The sequence below is a fragment of the Tursiops truncatus genome, chromosome 2 (assembly GCF_011762595.2).
Source record: "Tursiops truncatus isolate mTurTru1 chromosome 2, mTurTru1.mat.Y, whole genome shotgun sequence".
Classification (NCBI taxonomy): domain Eukaryota; kingdom Metazoa; phylum Chordata; class Mammalia; order Artiodactyla; family Delphinidae; genus Tursiops; species Tursiops truncatus.
The window spans coordinates 161,645,272-161,669,128 of record NC_047035.1 but is presented as its reverse complement, the minus strand read 5'-3'; the positions used below and the strand labels follow the sequence as shown (position 1 = coordinate 161,669,128).

The 23,857-nt window shown below is 35.4% G+C and overlaps 1 protein-coding gene across 2 annotated transcripts in view; it reads right to left on the bottom strand.

The window, feature by feature from the left end:
- The window catches only part of PLXDC2 (plexin domain containing 2), a 411,878-nt gene that overhangs the window by 60,664 nt on the left and 327,357 nt on the right, over positions 1-23,857 (bottom strand). For both annotated transcript variants that reach the window (XM_073801628.1, XM_033852419.2), the window contains exons 11-13: positions 14,649-14,709; positions 6,368-6,515; positions 4,899-4,937 (exon numbers count right to left, since the gene is read on the bottom strand). In XM_073801628.1, coding sequence (XP_073657729.1) covers positions 4,899-4,937; positions 6,368-6,515; positions 14,649-14,709 — 248 coding nt within the window. The remainder of the gene's footprint in view (positions 1-4,898; positions 4,938-6,367; positions 6,516-14,648; positions 14,710-23,857) is intronic.

The window sequence follows — 23,857 nt, the reverse complement described above, 5'->3', positions numbered from 1 at the left end:
AGAAACAGAAAGTGACAGATATTCAATAGTCTGTCAAAAGGTAATAACAGTTTCCCTTTGCTTACAAGACTGTGATCTATGGGAAAGAAGTAGATGAAAAAAAATAGCAAGGGAAGGTAGGGAAACGAGTGAAAGATATGTTACTTTAATGATTTATGTAGTAAAGTCAAAAAATAATTTGACTGAATGATAAATGAAACACTAGACACTTGATCAGTTGCTACAGACTAGGTAAAAAAATACAACCTTAGAGGTAGTCTAGTGAATAAGTCAGAATAATGTTCTAACATTTTATCTTTGGATGAAAAGTCTTATATGTTCAGAAATAGAAATCTAAATACAACAGAATCAGAATTTAGGCCATTCTGTAGTTCATTCAAAGTATTTCTGTATTAGCTCTTTGAAATCAATCCCTTTGCAGATTTGTACCCCAGAATTAACTTAATCATGTTCTGCAAACTGCTTAACGTAGTTATTTCAGCATCCCTTCGATGAAAACCCCAACTTCCAACTCAAGCACGCAGCCTTTCAGAATCCAAGTTTAGTAGACTTCCTAGCAATAAGAAGAAATGACAAACACAGTGCCACCTGCATGACACAACAATTCTGTCTGGAGTGTCAATACTTAAATATCATTAGCAATTAAGAACTTACATTCAAATATATTTTTAAAAGAAACTTAATTTTATCAAAGGAAAGAACCTTCAGAGGAACCAAGAGAGAATGCAGTTTTTGGTACTCTGATACATCTCAGTCAACAAATTTTAAATAATAAAATCAATCACAGGATTTTAGAGCTTGAAATAATTTTAACATCTGCAGTGCAGCAGAATGGTACAACTCGATTTGCTAAATTGAGCTGAATCTGGTTGAAGATTTCATTTCTCAATTAAAAGACTTTGCCATTGATTCAACTTGCAAACCTTTTTCAGCCAGCCCTAAATATAATTTTATCCAGTTTGCATCTTGAAGACATTTACATTTCTATTTAGTTGGTGAGTGTCATTTGGAAGCAACTAATTAAATGCCAAAGAAGGCATTCAATAGCTGTACTGCTAAAATATATAGCTAGGTAATTCCTTAAAAATGCGACTCTTAAAAAAGCTTTTGCCAGAATTTGAAAACCCAAGGAAGGTGTAGTTTTAAGTGCTTATAACAATTATCCACAGAAATACATATATTTAAAGAATACTTTCTAGGAACCCCTTAATGGAGAATTAAACTTGAATTTCTCGAGAAACATAGAAGGTTGAAAGAATTTAGTTTTTGATCATAAACACAGAGTAGCCCTGTAGTTTGCAGAACACATGCGAGTGCTTCAGACACTTCTCAATGACACAGGAGAATGAATGCACTGTTTTTCAAAGAAACGTTAAAATGGAAACTAATGCATAATTACACGGGAAGAGGAAATTTCATTTCCAAATACTTCTAAGTATAATCAGTTATAGTAGGTGTGAGTAAAACTCCTTACAGCGGCATCTCCCCTGTGAAGCTTCTAAGAGGCCTCAACTGCAAGGGAGCAGCCATGCTGTGAGGCCGCCAGGGACCTCACATCCAGACATCCTCACATCCACACATCCTCACATCCACATCCAGACTAAATAAATTCACATCCCAGCTCTGCCACGTACCAGCCAGGTAAACTTACTTTTCTGTACCTTCGTTTCCTCAGCTATAAAATGGAAATACAAATAGGACCAATTACAGGGGTATTGTGTGAATTAAATGAGTTAATATACGTACAGCATTTGGAACTGTGCTTGGAACATAGGAAAGAGTGTCTTTCATCTTCTTCTCTCTTTTCTTCCCCCCTCCTCCCCCCCTCCTTCTCATCCTTCATTTCTTCCTCCTACTTCCTCCTCCTCCTCTCCAGTCCTTCACATAAATAAGGGAGCAGAAATGATACTTAATTAGACATCTGTATTACTCGAAACTTAATATTATAAACATGCGAGTAGGAATATTTCAGTTGGAGATAAAATGCTATCTTTATATTAGTTCTGCTGAGTTTTTGTATTCAGCCATTTACCATGGTAAATCAATGCTATATCTTACTAAGGGGACCTGCACTCCTTAGGAATCATTCTCTTTTTTTAGATTTTTTCAGTTTCTTTTCTCCAAACTATTTACAGAGCCTAGAATTTTCACTCAACTCTGAAGGCTAATAAAACCTCTCCAATCAAATGACTAGCTTGAAATTTGCAGAGGCTCTACCTAGACCTAATCTAAATGTAGCAGGAAACACAATGCACAACTGAGATTTATCAAGAGTGATTTAGCAGACTGGAACTCAGTTTGCGTCCTGTGAATGAGAATCCCTGTCGTGTTTCTTTGGTGTCCAGCTGCACAGAAGTATTTTATGTTTTCATATCAAAGATGAAGGAAAATCTCCTGGAAAGTGAATATATAATCATGTCAGCTATGGATTCCACTAAGAAAATCAACTACTTTAACTCAAAGAAATATCCCAGGAAGACTCAGAGCCCAGGTAATCCAATATCTAAAGAAGATGATGTATGTAAAGGCAGAGTCTAGCTACACAATGACTGCTTTGAAAAATGTCACCCTCTTTTCTAGAAAATACAGACCTCTAAATTAAAATGGTTTTAAGAACAGCCAGTTAAATCGAGAAAGAAAATGTGCTGAGTTTCTTTGCAATCATACATAGCAATTTATAAAAATGTCTTAGCTTGCATTGAAAAGAATTCTCAATAAATGTGAGAAAACATGTAAATTAGGCATCCTTTTTCATTATTACCTCAATCTTGCAAAAATGTTAAGCTGGAGGGGGGAGGAGGAGAACGATGCTGAATTCTGTTTTCAACAGAATTCGTTTTAATTAACGAACGAAGTTGGATTTAAATTGGCAATCCTTCCTACATCTCCATATTCCATAAAATAAAAAGCAATGACAGCAGGTTATCTTAATAAAGTTGCTGTAAAAAGTAATGTATGATATCCCTTAAGTACTCTTCGACGGGAACATTTGTCTTGACACTGGTCAGGTTGGTCTGCTCTAACTGCACTTTTAGGAAAAGTGCTTTATAAACAAACCTAGCTGTGAAAAGAGTTCCAATGTATAGACACGTTTAAGTCTTACTGTGATAGTTTGGAATTCTGATGGGTACCTGATGCATATTAATGATCTAAATATCACCTGAAAATCCAACAGTCAACTTTTCTAGTATGACAGAAAAGAGGAAACGTCCTCCATTTCAATCTTGGAATTTACTTAACTTGATGTCTCAGCATCATAAGATAGTTTTAATGCACTGCGTTAAGAAAATCTTCAAAATGATTCCTTGCTGCATTAAACAAAACTAGGGATTTTCCTTGAGATAGTTGGTAATATTCTAGAAAACTATTTTGCAAAATGTATTCCACAAAACATTAAGTCATTGAGATGCTATTTGTAAAAAGTTTTTATGACCAAATAGCAGAGAAATGCCAGGTACTAAATCTTTATTACCATCTTGAAATTTCTTTAGAATCTATGCTCTCTGAAAGCAGGGAATTTGTCTAAACCTTTTTCACTACCATAGCAGCAAGCATGTAACAATCCCTTGCAATTAGCAGGCACTAGGCAGGAATAAATGAATGAATTCACGAACGAACAGTAAAAGTTTTAAACAGTTTTCCAGAAAATAAATCTCTTTCATTTTCTTTCACCCAGAGTATCTCATACCTATTTGATCACATGAATCCTTTGTTCTTTCTGTTAGCATTATGGAATATTTTAGTCATATTAAAGAAAAAAAAAGAAAAGACAGCAGGAGAATAATATAACAAACACACATGTAACCACTACCCATGTTAAGAATTAAATGTAACAAATACAACAGAAGCCTCTGGGTACCCCTCCTCCATTTCATTCATCTCATACTATATACCCTCTCTCAAAATGAGGTAACCCCAACATGAGGACTTAGGTTCACTAACATCCTGCTCTGAGAAATTTTGAACTAGGGGATTGCTAAAGTCCCTTCAAACACCAAGATTTTATTTCTAGCGTGTATATGTGGCAAATGGTCATCTGTTAAGCTATCCACTTACTGCATTAATACAATAATGAATAAGAAATTAATGAAATAAAACACTTTGCTACAGAAGCAAGACAAGGACAAACGATGTAATAATGATATATATGAAGAGGCTAAGCAGCTTCTCTTTTAAGTGGACTGATCTAAAGATATAGATATACATATATAGTAACCTAAGAAGACACAGAAGTAATTGTTACTTGACCTAGACTGAGTAATTTAGGAACTATTCTCTACAGTTATAGAGAAAAACATCCCTAACAATGTATATATTGGATTCTGACTTAGGATTTCATCTGGGGCTGCAAAAGTGAAATTGTGTCTAGGTCAGTGTCACAGTGTACCCACGTTTACATAAGAGATGCTGCTAAGAAGAGGAAACCCCCTTCCTGAGCTGAATAAACAATTACTAATAACACATCTCTTTTATGAAATCCAGCATTCTATGACAGAGCCACACATATAAATATGAAGTAACATAATTTAATAGGAAAAGGACTATTTTTAAATTTTTAGTCAATGTCTTTCAAAGCCTTGATAGTCACATGTGCAACTGATAAACCTAGGACGACAGCGACAAGGCACAGCAAGATGTGTGGATAAATCTTCACTTTACAATTGGTCATTGGTGTCTTGCAGTTTTACAGGCAAATACAAAGATTAGAATTTTATTCCACTATTGAAACAATTTGACTTTTCAAGCCAACCGCTGAATTCTTCCTATGTTACATACCAACAAGGAAAGAAATATAACCTTACTCTATATTTAGAAGTCCACAAGTCCCTTCCATATTTAAATAGATGAAATAGATTAGTATCTAAAAACTTTTATAAAAGAAAAAAATCAGTTCCTACCTCCATTATCTTTTAGATGTAGAGCTATCTTGGTATCATCTGGAAGAGAAAAGTCAAAGTTATAACAGAAAAAATTTTAAGGTGCACAAATCTTAAGACGAGTAATTGTCCACTAATGCCTTCACTATAACAGGAATAGCTTTTGATATTTTACTGAGTAAATTTCTATGGCAGTGGGAGCAGGTCGCAGTTTATATGATGTAATACTAAACTTTCTTACTGAAATTGCAAGATGGAGACTTCAGTAAATTATTATATGACTCTTAAGAGCTGTGAGAAAAGTACACTGTTGTAATTTTAACTTAAAATACATTCATTTTAATTTTCTAAAATGACATTGTAATTAGACTCTACAGTCTTTATTTTAAAAATCAAAATCAAGAAAATTCCAACTTAATTGGAATAGTAAATATTTGTCTGTATTTACAAATTCAACTTCAAAAGTTAAATGCTTACTTATTGCTAACAAATATGACCAAAATCATATACAAAAAGATCTTGTCCTATGTGAACAAAATGTAGAATGTGCTTTTTTATATTTCAGGGGTATATTTCATTCTAAAGGATAGGATTCAAATTACAAAAATACTTTTCTCAGGCTATATAACAACCCACAGTAAGATGGATTAAAATATAACATTGCTTTTAAAAGCAATAAAATATATTTAGCAGCTAGCTATCCTCCACCTCAATTTATCACTTTATTCCAGTTAACTTTTAATATCCAATTAAATTTCAATGAAAAGATTCAAGTTTAATTTAATATCTTATTTAAATGAAAGCAAGGTTTATGAAAGTAAACAAATAAGACCATGTTTTCCCCCTTAGAGCTTACTCTTGGCCAAGCGGTCTCACATTTCTCCCTAGTGGTACCTTTCAGAATCGATGGTTAACAAATTTAGGCTAATATACCTTCTTCCCCCAATGAGTTGTGCTCATGCATTAATGTTCTTTAGTATTTTTGCCTTTCCTGGTAAAGGAAATGTTTTTCAAGTACAATTTCTGTGTCATACACAGTGCCTCTCTACAGGTTATAGACCAGCATATTTTATTGACTGTATCCAGGCAAATATTAATAGAATTGCATATAAGTAGGATTACCTAGTGTTCAGAATCCAAAATCAATGGACATTTTCTGTGCATTTTGCCTTTCTATCCTGTGACTAAAATGTTGATTGCCGTTATTACAAAGTTTAGCAATATGAAAGGAAGTCTTTATTTCTTTTCTAAGGAGGACTAGTAGCCAGGATCACTCTGAAAGACTACATCTCAATACAAGGCATCCATACATTAACAAGAACCCAGCACATACTTTTATTCCATAATAATTTTGTCTTTTCCCTTTTAGACATCCCTACGAAATCCAGTTTGCCAAAGAATAACTCTCTCCCTGGAGAGCTTCTCCGGTGCATGTCAACACAGTGAGTTTTCCCTCCTCCAGTAATAAAGCAAAAGTATCTCCAGGGCACCTTCTGTGGGCAGGCTGGTGGGCAGCCGGGGTGTCGCTGCTCTTCTGGTGGTCGTCAGGACCCTGAATTGTGTGCTCGTGGCTCGTATGGTGGTGGTTTGGGTAGAACGTTCCACTGGCTCTGTGGTGTCACAGAGCTTCTCTTTTGACTGATAAGAGAAACAAAGGGGAAGACAATTTGAGTGATCATACATATGTTTTAAAATTATATCAAAGAAGTTGGGCTGTAAAGCACAAAAGTCTCTCAAATAAAGATGAGGAATGCAGTATTTTTGTACAGGACTATAGTTATAGATTTTACTAACGTATATAAAATAGACAAGAGAAAACAATTGTATGTTAGAAAGCATTTCCATCTTTAGATATTTGGATTCCACCATTTCTGCTGTTAACCTTTCATATTACTGCTTATCTTAACCTAAATTTTATATCAGTATATTTATAAAAGACATGATGGGAAACGTTCACACTAGAAGAAAAACACGTGCATAAAGATAAGGTTTAAAACATGCTTAGGTGTGTGAAGAGAGAATGTGTTCCATTCGCATGAAATTGGTAATGCTGAATTTTAAAAATGTGGTAACTGCTCCATTCTACTTTATTGTTTGAAAATAATCCACCACAGGATGAATGGATATTTAAAATTAAAATTTTGTTTTCCTTTAGGAAATATTCAAAACCACCCAAGCAAAGGATTGAACAGCACTCAGGTAATCACTTAGTCTATCTTCTCCTTAGCAGAGCTACATGAGGAAAAGGTGCAGATTGTATTGTTCATTTATAGCCCACAAGAATAAATAATATGACATTTACCAGTAACAATCTCCAACATGCAAACTTTCATGGTTTAGAAGTTGGCGTTTCTCCCTACCTCTGTGTGCTTCAAAGGACTCCATCCCTCTGGTGGGCCTTGAGTAGAAGATAACTATTCTGTACATGGCTGGTACTTACCCACATTGGAAAATTATTATTGAATAAACACCTTTCTTAAACTTCTCTTGTCATTAGTGAAGTACAATTCACCATACTGCTGGCTCAGGAAGAGCTCCAAAGATGGCTTCCTTGTCACTAAGTAAATATGATACAGCTTATTCCCTCCTTCAACATCCTAGTGGCCCATTCAATTCCCCAACTTTAGTTCCTGCATCTTCTCAGCTCAGTGATCTCATGATCTCTTGCTTGACTCCACTTTAGTTATCATCCCCATACCCTGGACCTTCCCTGTGGTTGGGAATGCTTTAGTTCTGAAATCATAAATTCAGTTATCCTATTTTCAGTCTATCCATGTAGCTGTTCACTCACATACTTCTTATCCTGTGATTATGTAGAAAGCCCAAGCACAATGATTTTCTCCCATTAGTCTCCTTTCTTCCATCACTTCAACCTCTCTTTTCAGTACCTTTAAGCATGTTGCCTTTTTCTTTTTTCCACAACACCTTCTTAGAAAATCTGCAGTACTGAATATAGTAAAAACTCTGCCTTTTCCATGCCTGAGCTGGAGGACAATCCTATAGCCTCCCACTGGGAGCTCCACAAACTTACTTCCTGCATGCCCAGCGGGGGGCCTTCTGCGCTGCCTGGCAATACTGCCCTGCTTCGCTAATCTCCTCTCAAATTATCCTCAGTATCAATTTCAAACCCTCTCCACTCTACTTAGAATTGCCATTCCATAATGCTTCTACCAATTTTATCCTTGGTCTCATTTTTTATTTCTTTGATAAGAGTCATCAGCAAGAATTCTTTAAATTTATTTACAAATCACCATCCTTACTTGAACCTGAACTGACCTGTCCTTCCTCCTGTTAGGATGGATGGGGTCTATGGTATACAGCTGTTCTCTCAATCTCTACTCTGGCCCAGCTCAGCCCGCCTTCTCAGGTATTGTGAACCTGCTCATCTGACCCCCTCCTTGCTCTTCAATATTTCATCTCTAATTCCCTCCTGCCTTGTTATCGGCAGCACTTAAACATACTCAAGCATGTCCAATCTTATTTTAAAAACTCTGTCTTCATTCTTCTCCACATGCACCCAAACATCATCCTGCTTTTCCTTCCATTCAGTCAGAATTCCAGAAAGACTCATCAGCCTGGGGCTTCTCAGACTCCCACAAACTTGTTTTTACCCAATCCAACTTAATTGAAACTCTCATACCAATGTTTTTAAATATCTCCTTATCTACTAAATCTTCCATGTACACTCTTGCTATCTCATTAGCATTAGGCACAGTCTGCCCACTTTCTAATCTTGGATTCTGTGACACACGCTCATCAGTTTTCTGATACCTGTCTAACAACTCCATCTCCATTTCTTTCTGTCCCTTAAGTGTTGGTGGTTCTTAGGCATCTTTCCTGGCCTGTCTTTTCTCTATATGCACCGTCACTAGCAATCTCCTCCATACCTATGATTTCAATTAACATCTTTATGTTAATTATGCATAAATCTCTATCTTCAGTCTACATTCTTCTCTTGAATTTTAGGCCCAAATATTTATCTATTGGCTTACATGCATGTGGATATCACAGACATCTCAGGCTCAGTAAGTCTAAGATGGAACTTGTCACACATTATTCTCCTCCTGTGGTTCTATTCTCAAAAACATTATTATTAATCACTGTAATGTTTAAGCTAAAATCCCGAACTTGTTTTGCTTATGGCAGTAAAGGCAGACTACAGACCTTAAACGGTCCTCCTGTCACAATACAAATGGATTCTGGATAAAACACGAATTTTAAAGCATTACTAGGATTTTCGGGAAGTAAAGAAAATCTCTGAGGGGGCCTTTCTTTTGCCTCTCCCACAAAACAGAATAAAGCAAAAGCTGTGTGCTATAAAGAAAGTAGGAGCAACATACATTAGGCAAAGTAAAAACACACAGTTTGTGCTGAGGGTAAAAATGTCACAAATTAATTATGCCCTAAGGAGATCAAGCCTTCTACCAGCAGTAGATGAGGGAGATAAATCCAAACCTCTCCTCCCCATATTAAGGCAGGAACACATGGTGTCCCCTAAAGCCCTCAGGTTCCCATCATCAAAACTTCTTTGGTGAAAGCATCACCTATTTACATGCTAGGGATTCCCATGGAATAAGATCAAACAAATGCACTTCTAATTAAAGGACCGAGAAACACAGAAAGAGAAAGAGTAGTCTGACAAAGAGCCAGCAAAAACAAAGAACAACATAATTAGACTAGCAAAACCTTTTACATAGTAGGGGCATCAAATATGGAATATATAAAAATTATATATGAAATATTTAAAGAAATGAAAAATAAAATTTAAAAATGAAGTAGTATCACAGACTATAAAAATGACTTGGCGGGGCTTCCCTGGTGGCGCAGTGGTTGAGAGTCCGCCTGCCGATGCAGGGGACACGGGTTCGTGCCCCGGTCCGGGAGGATCCCACGTGCCGTGGAGCGGCTGGGCCCGTGAGCCATGGCCGCTGAGCCTGCGCATCTGGAGCCTGTGCTCCACAACGGGAGGGGCCACAGCAGTGAGAGGCCCGCAGATTTAATAAAGATTTAAATTTTAGAAATGAAAAATATATTTGTGGAATTACTACCTTAATGGACAGGTTCAACAGCAGATTAAACAAAAGGAAGAGAGAATTAATAAACTGGCAAATAGATCTGAAGGAATCCCCCAGGATACAGCATAGAGAAATAAGAAAATAGATGATATAAAGGAGAGGTTAAAAGATACAAGGAAATGATGAGAAGGTCCTATTCTCCAAAGAGCTCAGAAGGTAAAAATAAAGAGAATGAAGACAGTCTGACTGAATAGTATATTTATCACATGTCCGGAATTTTCACCATAATCTTCTTTGCTGTAAATATCTTTGTCACATGCATTTTTGCTGAAAATATTTTTGCCACATAACTAATTGGCAATTTTGCCATAAAAGATAAAATACCTGGCTGATGGTTTGGTTTGATATACACAATACAAAAATCATGACAGATGGTGATGATCTGCCCCAAGAGTTGGTTTCTTCTTTTGAAACACACTACATGGGAGGAGAAAGAGGCCGAGGGCCTTGAAGGCACAGAAGTGAAACCATGTTTCCCACAGAACTTTGTAATGTCTGTCAATGGACATGTGACAAAATGCTAAGAACAAACAGTGCAGAGACTTTCACAACACAGTACAAAGCTCAGTTATAAACATGCATCCCAGTACTTGGAAATTAATACCTTTCTTAAAGAAGGAAGAAATTTTAGTGAAAATAACATTGGGATGCTGAACAAGGAGACAAATCAATAAACAACAAAAGAATGTAATATGATGAACAAAAGACTTGGAAGGCAAGTGCTTAGGTACAACCCACAGAATAAAGTTAGTTATTTGCACAGTATTGTCATGAGTCTACACACACGTTGAATGTATTCAGATATTTTGTATTTTGCAATGAAGTCTTTTTAATTTTGTTATTCATTTTTCATGTTTAATTATGTCCTTTCTAACGTCTGTCTTTTATTTTTCGTTGTTTTATCTTTTACGGCAAAATTGTCTTATGGCCAATTACTTATGCAGCAAAAATGCTTGTGGCAAAGATGTTTATAGTAAAGAAGCTTATGGTGGAAATACCTAGAACCCATTTATCAAACTTCATACCCAAGTAATAAGAAGACACACATCCTTATTGAGCACATGTAGATCATTTGTACAAATTACTCATTCGTTATTCCATTAAAAGTTTCAACCAATTTTAAAGAATCAGTATCATATAGAACGTGACCTCTGACAATTCAATTAGGTAAGAAATCAAAAATAAAAAGATGAAATTTAAAACGGAGAAAAGACAGTCTCTTCAATAAGTGGTTTTGGGAAAACTGGACAGCTACATGTAAAAGAATGAAATTAGAACACTCCCTAACACCTTACACAAAAATAAACTCCAAATGGATTAAAGACCTAAATGTAAGACCAGACACTATAAAACTCTTAGAGGAAAACATAGGAAAAACATTCTTTGACATAAACCACAGCAAGATCTTTTTTGACCCACCTCCTAGAGTAATGAAAATAAAAATAAAAATAAACAAATGGGACCTAATGAAACTTCAAAGCTTTTGCACAGCAAAGGAAATCATAAACAAGATGAAAAGACAACCCTCAAAATGGGAGAAAATATTTGCAAATGAAACAACAGACAAAGGATTAATCTCCAAAATATACAAACAACTCATGGGGCTCAGTCTCAAAAAAACAATCCAATTAAAAAACGGGTGGAAGACCTAAATAGACATTTCAGCAAAGAAGACATATAGATGGCCAAGAGGCACGTGAAAAGATGCTCAACATCACTAATTATTGGAGAAATGCAAATCAAAACTCAGAATGGCCATTATCAAAAAATCTAGAAACAATAAATGCTGGTAAGGGTATGGTGAAAAGGGAACCCTCCTGCACTGTTGGTGGGAATGTAAATTGATGCAACCACTATGGACAACAGTATGGAGGTTCCTTAAAAAACTAAAAATAGAACTACCATATGACCCAGCCATCCCACTACTGGGCATATACCCTGAGAAAACCATAATTCAAAAAGAGTCATGTACCACAAAGTTCATTGCAGCACTATTTACAATAGCTAGGACATGGAAGCAACCTAAGTGTCCTTTGACAGATGAATGGATTAAAGAAGATGTGGCACATATATACAATGGAATATTACTCAGCCGTAAGAAACAAAATTGAGTTATTTGTAGTGAGGTGGATGGACCTAGAGTCTTTCATACAGACTGAAGTAAGTCAGAAAGAGAAAAACAAATACCGTTAACGCATGTATATGGAATCTAAAAAAAAAAAAAAATGGTACTGATGAACCTAGTGGCAGGGCAAGAATAAAGACGTAGACATAGAGAATAGACTTGAGGACATGGGGTGGGAGGGGGAAGCTGGGACGAAGTGAGAGAGTGGCATGGACATATACACACTACCAAATGTAAAATAGATAGCTAGTGGGAAGCAGCAGCATAGCCCAGGGAAATCAGCTCGGTGAGGCTCAAGAGGGAGGGGATATGGAGATATATGTATGCATATGGCTGATTCACTTTGTTGTACAACAGAAACTAACACAGTATTGTGAAGCAATTATACTCCAATAAAGATCTATTAAAAAAAAAATAAAATTTAAAAAATAAAGTAAAAAAAAAAATTTCCATAATTCAGAAATGTGATATAATTCAAAATCCAATGTAAATTCAGTAAGAATATTGACAAGATTGATTGACTGATTGATTGATTACAGATCTTGTAAGTTGAGTCTAAAATTTATATGAAGAACAAAAGCCCCAAAGTTGTCAAAACGCTTGTGAAGATGAAAAAGTAAAGAGGTTTGTTCTATAAACAACAATATTTCTTAGGAAGCTATAGTGATTAAGACAGTGTAATATACAATGTATCCATTCTTCCAAAAAGTCATTTGGATCATGTCACCCCCTTAATTAAAACCCTCCAGATAGCTTTCTCTTGCCTTTAAGATAAGGCCCAAACTCCTTCAATGTTACATTTAGGGCCCTGTTTACCTCACCAGTCTCATCTCTCACCACTCTTCTTACCTTCAGTTACCCTTCAGAAGTCATGTTAAATATCATCTCCCCAAGCAAATGTTCCCTTGTCCTACTTAACAAGACCATGCACTTAGAGTTCTTTGCCTGAGTGGTTTTCTAAGTGCTGTCCTTTGTTAAGTGTCTGTCTCCCCTGCTACACACATTTCTCACACTTTTACATTAGCAGTGCTTAGAGCAGTACATAATAAATGCTCATATTAGGATTTGTGCTTATTGAATAAATTCATCTCACAAGAGCAGAAGGAAAATTTAACACTGGTTTTAGGCACAGAAAATGGACTGGACTTGGTGACCTTGTTTAGTTACCTGTAACAGAAGGGTAGAATCGCTCACCATAAAGCAAGTAATGTTGACGATTTACTTACAGAATAAAAAGGAAACACTGAATATTATAGAATGTACTAGATTCTGAGCTCCTTAGGAAGAGAGGGTAATTTTTAAAAAAATTCTTTGTAATTTTAGTGCTTAGCACAGGTCATAGGACATGATTAAATTCCCCACAAATATCTTTAGGAGGCCTTAGAATATGACGGATTCTTCTCTATAGCTTATGTTTCATGGTGGGCCCACAGTAAAGCAAGAAAATGATGATGTCTGAATCACCCTCTTGATCTTTACACAGGTATTCAATTTCAACATTTTTAACTGAGGTAACTGTGATTACAAGAAGGAAACATCAACCTGAAAACACAACTATGACTCTATCAATATATTTTCTTTTTGAACTACTGTTGTTAAATAAGTGACATGAAATAAATGAGTATTTATCACTGTAATTCCCCCCAAACAACTGTCAAAAAGTTGATTAAAGCTGCATCGGCAATACTGTACTTAATGTTCAAGAATATCCTGAAAGACGTATTTTTCAAGACAGTTATGAGGCATCATAAATAAAAACTAAATTAAAAATAAAGGCTCTAGTAACTAGGATTGCCTGAGAGTTCTGAAAATAGCTCTTTGACATGGTTTACTTTACTAAATGAGAAAAGTTATAATGGTTTTTATTCAAAATTCAAACCCTAAAACTTAACAAAGGGAGAAGAAACAAATACTTTTCTTTCTGAATTTTATAGGATATTTTTATGTGACTCTGAAATGACAGTGTAAATGCAATTCACTAAAAAATTGTAAATAGGTTAAAATCCATTCTGCAATTTTATTTACTTGCTTGAATCACTTCTTTGCATCACTGTCTCCATCATGTTTGCCTGGGACTTAACTGTTTCCATGTTAGACCATGTCTACCTTCTTCTATCATGCCAATTTGCTGCAATCAATCTTTCCCCCCATTCCAATGATTTTGTTATTTGAGCGAAAAAGATGAACAATGGCTTCCTAGATCTCAAAAAGCAGCGAATGTTTAAGAGAACTGCCCTTTGCTCACAGAGACTTAAGTCCTGGTTCTACTATTGCTGAGTCACACACCTAATTCCAGACACTCTCTCTCCACCCCCTTCCCCAACATCTCCCCTCACCCTTCCCTCTTCTCCTCTTGGTCCTATGGAGGCAATAACAGCTCTGACCTCATAGGATGGGTATAAGAATAAATTGAGATAATACATGTCGAGTTAAACCCAACATCTGGTACATATAAGGGCTCAGTAACTGATGGCCCTTTTTATTAAATTAGATACCATTTTCATTAAGTTGCAGCAACAATACATGACAGCTTGGTCCCAACAATCTTGTCATAATAAAGCACATGTGTACCTCTTCAGGGCATCCGCTGTCCACCCAGTCCTGCCGATGGCGATCAAATCCACTGGAACATCTTCAGAGAAGGCCACGTTGCAGATCAGAAAAGAAAGTACGGGGTGCAGAGTGGGGGTAGAAATTAAAAGAAAAAGATCGGTAAGTAGTTAATTCTAAAATCTGCACAACATAAACTTTCTTCTGTAGAACTGTTAGCTGGAGCAGTGGAGAAGCATTTATGGAGGTCTGCATAACGGACTACTCCTTAGGTAATCGTACTGTTATGGTTGTACGTGGCAATAAATCACGCCACTGAGGCTCACTGCACCGGGCAGAACACCTGGATGCCCACGCAAAGGTGAGACAGTAGCTATTCTATGAAGTTGGCTTTTCTTTTCCTCATACATATGTATTTTTCATCATCACAACGTGTGGATAAAATCTTTTGCAGGTATTTTTCAGATCTTTTTCTTTGTTTTAGTTAAATTTAAAAAGTTAAGACCTGCAGTCACACAGACTCTTTCCCTATTGTGCAGTAAAAGCTTAGTAACTCAGCGGGTTTGGGGTGTTCAAACCCACGCATTCCAAAGAAAGAACTGGCCCTTGCCCAGCTCCTGGGAGATCACTTCTAATCCCCTGGAATATCCTGCCTGATAAAAGTGCCTTTGTATATCTTGGGTCTTGGGCTATGTTAGATCATACTAACAATATGATTTATGGTGAATGTCTGTTTTCATTCGCCTGGATCCCTGGGCCACGTTGCATCAGTTTGACCCCTGGGGGCACTGGAGATGAGAGATGAAGTTAGTCATGCAGAATTTCGTACCTACGTGATGGCCCTCAGTAAAAATCCTGGACGGTGATGAGCCTGGATAAGCTTCCTTGAGTGGCAACACTTGGTGTGTGTTTTCACAAATAGTTGCTGGGAGGATTATGGGCCAACTCCACTGTGGGAGGATGGCCGGAAGCCGTGCCTGGTCACGGCTGGACTCTGCCCTACGTTCCTTCCCTTTGCTGATTTTATTCTGTATCCCTTTGCTGTAATAAATGGCAACCTTGAGCATAACAGCTTTGCTGAGTTCTGTGAGTCCTTGTAGTGAATCAGCGAAGTTGAGTGTGTGCCTGTGGGTCGCTACCAGCGCTACGATTAGGTCACGTCTAAAAGGTCAAATTCAGCAAGCACTGGGTTGATGAGATTTTGCTCACTCCCACTCTCTTTCTTGACTCAAATCATTTTCTGCCCCCCCTACCTATCCAGCTACAGTTCATTCACTTTTCAAGACCCAGAAATTACTACCCAGAGCCCATTCGGATAAAGCTGCATCATTGCTGTGATCATCTCTCACTTTACTATTTAACTTTTCTCATTTATATAAAATATCATGGCTTTACGTCTTATTTACCAAACTTGATTGTGAACATTTTAAAGTTAGGGCCAGTGTTATATTTGATCATACCTAGTATATCTGACATATGATTTCTTTTTCATATTAGAAACTTTAAATATTTTTACCAGTTTATGAAAATTAAGGATTTGCACTGCCCCTGAATTTTAATGTATTAATATATATACTTATATATAATATATATGAATAAATATCAATCTAAATAGATATTTATCTTTTTTTCAAAATAAATGGAGGCTTTTGGTCATAGTTTCTTATAGGCTGTTCAACTTTGGTCTTATTTTTCTTAGAGTGCTACTTTACAACTTTTTTTTTCACTTGTTTTGCAATGAATCTACACGATTTTTTATAAGAATCCCTGCCAGAGATCAGGTACCATGGCATGAATGAGCACAATTTAATTCAAGTGGAATGTGAAAACAGCTCGACTGTCAACAAAAAAGACCATATTTATCATTCTGCCCGGACATGATCTGTTAGAGCTCAGCTATTTTATACCTACCATCTGTGTTGAACAAGCTTAAGTGTGGAATAAACATCAGTGTGTGATCTGGCATCCCGAGTTTGAGAGTCCCCAGTTGGTCAAGGCTATCTCTGGTTACCCAAAGAGATTCTGCCGTTTAGAGTCTAATTCCAGATGAATTAGACGGCTGTTGCCTCTTTTTTCTTTTTCTTCCCTTCAAGTTTACTTAAATATTGAAAAGTATACTGACATTCTCTTCTGCATGATGGGAATATATCGATTTTCTACAAAGAATATATTTTGGGAGCCATCTGACAAGTTATTAAATGCAACAGATAATTTTTAAAATGCAGTTTGTCTTTACTTACTCCATTCTAGATGTATTCAAAGCCAGTGGGAAATAGCAACTTTTAGCTTATATTATAACAAGACAGTACCAAATCTTAAATTTATGAGTCAATTTTACCTTAAGTAATTAGTCCCTTAAATTATTACATTAATCCCAGAGAAAAGTACAGAAACACCGCAGTTTGCTTGAGTTATTAAATAATCTCTCAATTATAGTGTGTGAAATTAGGTTCTACTGAAAATATGTAATTCAATTAACTAATCCATTCATTTATTTATTCACACTGCAGCTTACTAACTGCTAGGGTGGGAAGGATTGAGAATGGCAAAACACAAACAAGGTTTGGTTTGAAAAATTCATATATTTTTGTACCTTACGGCGCCTTAAAAAATTAACACAACGGAACCCTGCCTTTTCAGCATTTTATTTTATAACCCAGTAGTTTAAATAACATCGAAAACCTATTATAAATGAAAGTGTGTGTGTGTGTGTGTGTGTGCGTGTGTTGTATAAATCATCAAGAAAAGCTACCTTTCTATTATTTCTGAATTCTAAATAAATAAAAAATCACTTTTGAGAACACCTTCCTCTCTCCACTGAGCTGCTGTGTCGTTTTTCTATAACATCACAACATTAACCATGTCATACTCCAGAATGTTGATTTCCAGTGTTCTCAGAGAGGCTCTCCTGACCTGGCGTTCCTGCTGAAATGCAAATTCCTGGATCTAACTGGATAAGACTCTCCCACAACTTGGGCCCAGTAATTTTCACTGTAAACAGGTGCCCCAGGTGATCCTCACCACACTGAAATGGGAAAACCACTGCCTTCCTGTAAGCTACGGCAATACTGCAGGCCCCTTCACACTCCACCAGCCCATCTCCTGTGCCTTATTACACCTCCCTGAAAGTGTACTCTTCCAGTCTCTGCCTTTGAACACGCTATTACCTATGTCTGGGATACCTTCCTTGTCTCCAATTAGTAAACCCAATTCAACTCAAGACTTACCTCCTCCCAGCAGCATTTCCTTTTCCTCTCACCCGGAAGAGTTAGCACACCTTTTTCAATGCCTCTCAATACCAAGTGCTGGTGTTTATTATTACTTGGTTGCTTTCAAGCTTCTTGTACTCACAAGACTTTGGAGGGAACATGGTTCAAATGAAGATTCTGGGCTCAAACTGCTTGAGTCACAGTTTTGGCTTGGGCACCAAATAGGCATGTGATCTTAGGCAAGTTATTTTTCCTATCTAAGCTGGTTTCCTCATCTATAAAACGAGGTAAGGGAGGTTAGGTAAGGATTAAAAGTAGACTGTTGTATAGGCAACATTTAGTAAATATCAGCTGTTTTTAATACCTAAGGAATGTCTTTGTAGAATGTATGTAGCAAGGTTGACAACGGTTGAAAATGAGTAAGTAGGACTTCAACTGTATAGATAGGATTTAGAAAATGTTTAGGAATTAATGCTGTGTCCCATGTTAATGTGAGATGTGTTTTACACTTGAAGTCCCTTATCACCATATTTGGGAATTAGTATTACAGAATCTTGTGAGTGAAAATCTAAGCTGCTTTCAAATATGGAGCACATCTTTATTCAATATTTATAAATAGAGGTTATATGGTTTTGTAAATATTCCTTAAGAATTGATTTTGACAGTCTGAGCTCCTAACCACAATAGATTTCCAATGTTTCTATTTTCAAGTTATTCCCCTCTTCTCACTATTACCTAATTCCAAAACGAATCATTAGAGAGCTCTACTTCCAGTTAATTGTATTATTTTCCACTCAGTTTCAATGGGATGTTGATTTCAAAGCCCTCAGGAGCCATATTAAGTGAACCCCATTTAATAAGGCAGCCTAGAAAAGAATTCTCCTAGCTTGCAGCGTCTATCCAATCATGAGATTAAAGCGTAAATCTTGTCACATCTCTAGCTTACCTGTTTTGTGGAAAGGGTTTTAGAAATAAAACTTATTTTGCAAAGGTAATATATACAGATGAAGAAAATAGAGTAAATGTTAAAATACATACACAAGGATTAAAAATGAAGTCCATGTCTTTCTACACAATTGAACATGTGTCATTTCACCAGTGAGATGAAACATCTACAAAAGAAAATTTAGGAGCAAAACTTCACAGAATCCCGAGACCCAGTTAGGAATTAGTTTGGAGATCGGGGGTCAGCATGTTTTTTGTAAAGAACAAGGTAGTAAATACTTTAGACTTTGTAGGCTATATAGTTTCTGTCCTAACTGCTCACCTCTGCGGTTGTAGCTCAAAAGCAGCCACAGACAAATGCATAAAAAAATGGGTGTGGCTGCATTTCAATAAAACTTTATTTACAAAGCCAGGAAGTGGGTCCAATTTGGCCCACTTGCTGTAGTTTCCTGACCTGTTATCTAAAAATAAAGATCTTTAAAATTCTGAAGACTAGAATACCTCATCAAAGTGTCTGATGATTTAAATGGTCCATGCAGCCTTGGGTGTACTTATTGGTATGCTATCTTAATGGAAAAATCACTTGCATATTTAGTAAGTTTTCTTGCCATCGTCTGCAAAAGTGTGAAAAATGATCCTCCAGCATCAAAAAAAATGGAAAATGCTTAAAAAATGAAGTATTTTAGAAGAGAAACAAGTATAATGATAAACATCTGTGATTATAACTAACTAATAACATTTATCTTAACCATGAGTCTGGAGCGTAAGATATGGCAAAATCAATTTGTTTTGAAATACCGAAAAAATTTCATTGGAAAGGTAGGTCATAAAATTTACAATGCTGATTGCAATCATCATTATTATCAATAGAATATTAGAAAAATATCATATCTCATTTCCCATATGAGGCATGCTTGTTCCTAATTGGCCTCAGGCATGAGACGGATGATTTTACTGCTAAAAACACGTCTCCTAAAATCAAGAAACTTGAGCTTAAAGTTTTTCAGAATTTTCATGCCTGAACCACTCAGTACAAAGAGCTCTGGGAATAACAGGTGAATTTAAGCACACAGTAATCTATTACAGAGACAGTACTATAGGACAAATTATGAAATTTCACATCATTATAATATGCAAGGGTATGCAGCATGTTTTCTTTTAATAAAAGCTCTTGATATTAGTTGTAGCTCAGAATCATAATCCAATGCCAACAAGAATAGTTATCTGCAGAACGCAGGAACTTTGCTTTGCAGATGAGTTTTGGATGGAAAACTGGGGTCAAATCATCTGATATCTGATATCCAGAACCTTGTCATTTTACAGCTGTGGCATCTTGCAGAGCTGCAGGTTTTATAAAATAAAGGCTTAATTTTTCTTTAGATTTCTAGAATCTAGAGTAGCCCTAACATGTCTTTAAAAGTATAACACCAGAGTCTTTTATCCTTCCAATTCTTTTATCTCATTAAAAAAATTCACATCTGATTTCTCTTTCCTTCCAAACTATTGGTTAAAAAGATATTTTTTTAACTTTTTGGTTTTTATTTCCCCTATCTTTCAATGAAAAATATTTTCAAAAGGGAAAAACATTTTTGTAATTGGCTTTCCATGCTGGAGTTCTTTCTTCCTCTGAGTGTCACCTCCTGATTACAAGTCTGTTTTCAGTTTTGGAGTGTGTAAGGTAGGAAAGAATTGATGTTGGGAATGAAGCTACATTATTTAGGCTTATCTGGAAGTAAGCTGATCTTTTCAAAAATCATTATGATTAAAAGGCATTACTGATGTTGGCAAAATATCCTCATTTATGCACTGTTAATACTTTAAGGGAATGAAGGACATATGAAAGTAGACTTAGATATGCCATGAAATAGTGATGCATAATAACAGTCAGTTATGCACTGGACAATCCAGTAAACTCATTTTAGGGCCAAATAATTAGTAATGGGCTGGTGCTGTGAACATTCAGCATGTTTTAATCAGGGAGATGCTGACTCTACCCAGATTATTAGATATCTGAGTACTTATTTTATAGCTACATTAAAAAGTTTCTTAAAATACTACTTAGAAGGGGCAAGAGAATGAAGTATTCACCCATATGGAAACAGTTAAAAGCTATTTGATTCAAAAGACTTGGACTGACTTGTTGCAATACTAATCTCACAGTAAAATTCAATTGTTATCTTTGTTCTACTTAACTTTTACGTGCTGCTAGTGGATATTGAAATATGGCTCAGGGAATTTTAAATGATGCGAGTTTGGCTGTGTATTGACTTAAATAATCCTTCATTACAGAGCATCATATAATCTCTGTATTTACAAGTTTAAGCCTGATGTTTGGACATTGTGGTTGTTATTTTTTAAAAACCAGCAGTAGATGAAATAGTTAAATCTGAATTCCTCAACGACTTCCAGCTTTGTGCTGATTCATCTGCATGAAGGGGATGTGACTGCATTAGCAATATGAAGTATGCAATTTCAGAAATCTTCCAATTCTATCAAAAATCAGATTACTCCAATGTAGTTTCTCAAACTTTTTGAAATAAACCATATCAAGAAATATAGTTAACATCAAGTGTTTAGACATTTATATATCTGGTTATGTGTGTATGGTTGTGTGTTTGTGTGCTGAAACTAAATATTTATTGTGATGTTTCTTTTTTTTTTTTCTCTAAACATACAAATAAAGCACAGAGATATTTGTATTCCATTCTATTTCATTAACAAAAATGCTGGTTGCAACCCACTGGGTAATTGATAGCATGACCCTCCTGAATTGCAACCCTCAGTTTGAATAATACTATCCTAATAGTTTAAAATTTTAATCATATTTATGCTTTAAATAGTATTGCCTGGTTTGTAAAACAATCATTTTAATAGAAAATTACAGAAAAGTATAAAAACAGAAATTAAAGTAGGTAACATCCCAACGCTAAGATATTGTTAGTTTTATTTTCCAACCAATCTTTATTTAACATATAATTATATATACTTATGTATTAATCAAATTGGAATCATAACGTGTGATAACACTTTTCTACAGTTAATATGATAATCTGGGCATTTTTCCATGTCCATAAATATCCCTTGAGAGTTAATTTTTAATGACAGCATATACTTCATTATATGGCTTGATAAAAATTTTATTGCATGCTATATAGGAAAGTTGTTAAAAGAGTAAATTCTGTGAGCTATCATAAAAGAAAATTTTTTTCCTTTTTTTCTTTCTTTTTTTGTATCTATATGAGAAGATGGATGTTAGCTTAACCTACTGTGGTAAACATTTCACAATATATGTAAATCAAACCATCATGCTGGAAGCCTTAAAATTATGTGGTGATGTATGTCTATTATTTCTCAAAAAAACTGGAAAAAATTATTCAACTTTTATATGAGCACATGTATGTTATTTTAACCCTTATAAAATACATACCACCATTCTTTTTGCAACTTGATGGATTAAAAGTGACAGTCATGCTTTAATTAGCGTTTCTTTATTACAGGTGAGGTGAAATGTTAAACCATGTTTATTGACAATTCGTATGTCTGTCTATATCTTTGAGTGTATATTCATTTCTTTTACTCATTTTATTCAATTGGGCTATTCTTTTTTTATAGTGTGTCTATAAAATAAGGCATTAAATTTCTGTTAAATATCATCTGTCTGTAATTTGCCATTCAATTCAAAATGATTTTTTTTTTTTGCCATACAGTGGTTTGTATCTTTACACTGTGAAGTTTTTCAACATTTTCTTCAAGATTCCTTTCTTTGCCTTTTGCTCAGAGAGGCCTCCGTTACATTGGCATTAAGTAAAATTTGCCATGATCTCTCCTAGTTAGTTCATTATTTCATCCTTTGCTTTCAACTCTTTAATCTACTCTAAATTTATTGTGGTATACGGCATGATGCTATAACCAAATCTAAAGAGACAAATTTTATTCAGATTGATGGCTAAGGGTCCCAGGATCTCTTAGCCATCCTTGAATAAGAGATCTTTATCCATCGTTTGGAATTGCATGTTTAATCACATAATAAACTCATATGCTAAGGTCTATTTCTGAAATTGTATAATCTTCCATCGATGGCCTTGTTTCTTCTTGTACAATTCCTATAATGATTTCATTATTACAGTTTTATCTAATGATTTATCTAAACTTAGTTTAAGTCTGCCTTCATTGAACTTATTTTACAATTTTTTCTTGAGTTGTCTCACTCTTTATTCTTCCCTGTGATTTTTATAATTATAGTCTGATGTCCAAATAATAATGTTATTGATGGAATTGATGTGGAAATAATTGACATCTTAATATATTCTAGCTTCCCATCCACTAAAATGTTTATTCAGGTGCCTCATCAAACTTTCATTATTTCCTTTACATGGAACCTACACATCATTAAGTTTGTTAGTAACTATTTTATCTATTTTTGCTACTGTTAAGGAGCTTTAACCATTGCACTTTCTAAATGGTTATTTCTGACATGGAAAGCTATTGACTTCTGTGTATTTTGTATCTGACTCCTTTACTTACAAATAATAACTTTGCTTCTCCTTTCCAATAGTCATGTCTCTTATTTGTTTCTTTTCTCTGTGTGTTAACCAGAGTTATAGAATTCTGGTACATAATAGTGGGAATCACACCCATGCCTTCTTCCTTATTTTAATGGGAATGTCTCTGGGGCATTAATGTTTAGTATATTTTTTCCACTGTTTGAAATAATATTTGTTATCATGTTAATATGCATATTTCGATTTCAGTCTGCTAACATTTTTACTTAGAAAAAATGTTGGATTTTATTAAATATATTCCCATCTATCAAGATGACTAAATGATTTTCAATACCAGTGCTATAAATGGCATTAATAGATTTCTTTAAACCAAACCATGTTTGTATTCATGGAGTAAATTCATTATTTGGCCATGTTTTAATTAGTTTGGCTTTGTTAACTATAATGCAATATCTCTATGAATAATCTATAGCTAACATCCTACATAACGATGAAAGACTGAATGTTTTTCTCCTAAAATTAGAAACAAGACAAAATGGCTACTCTCACTACTTCTAATCAGCAGCGTACTGTA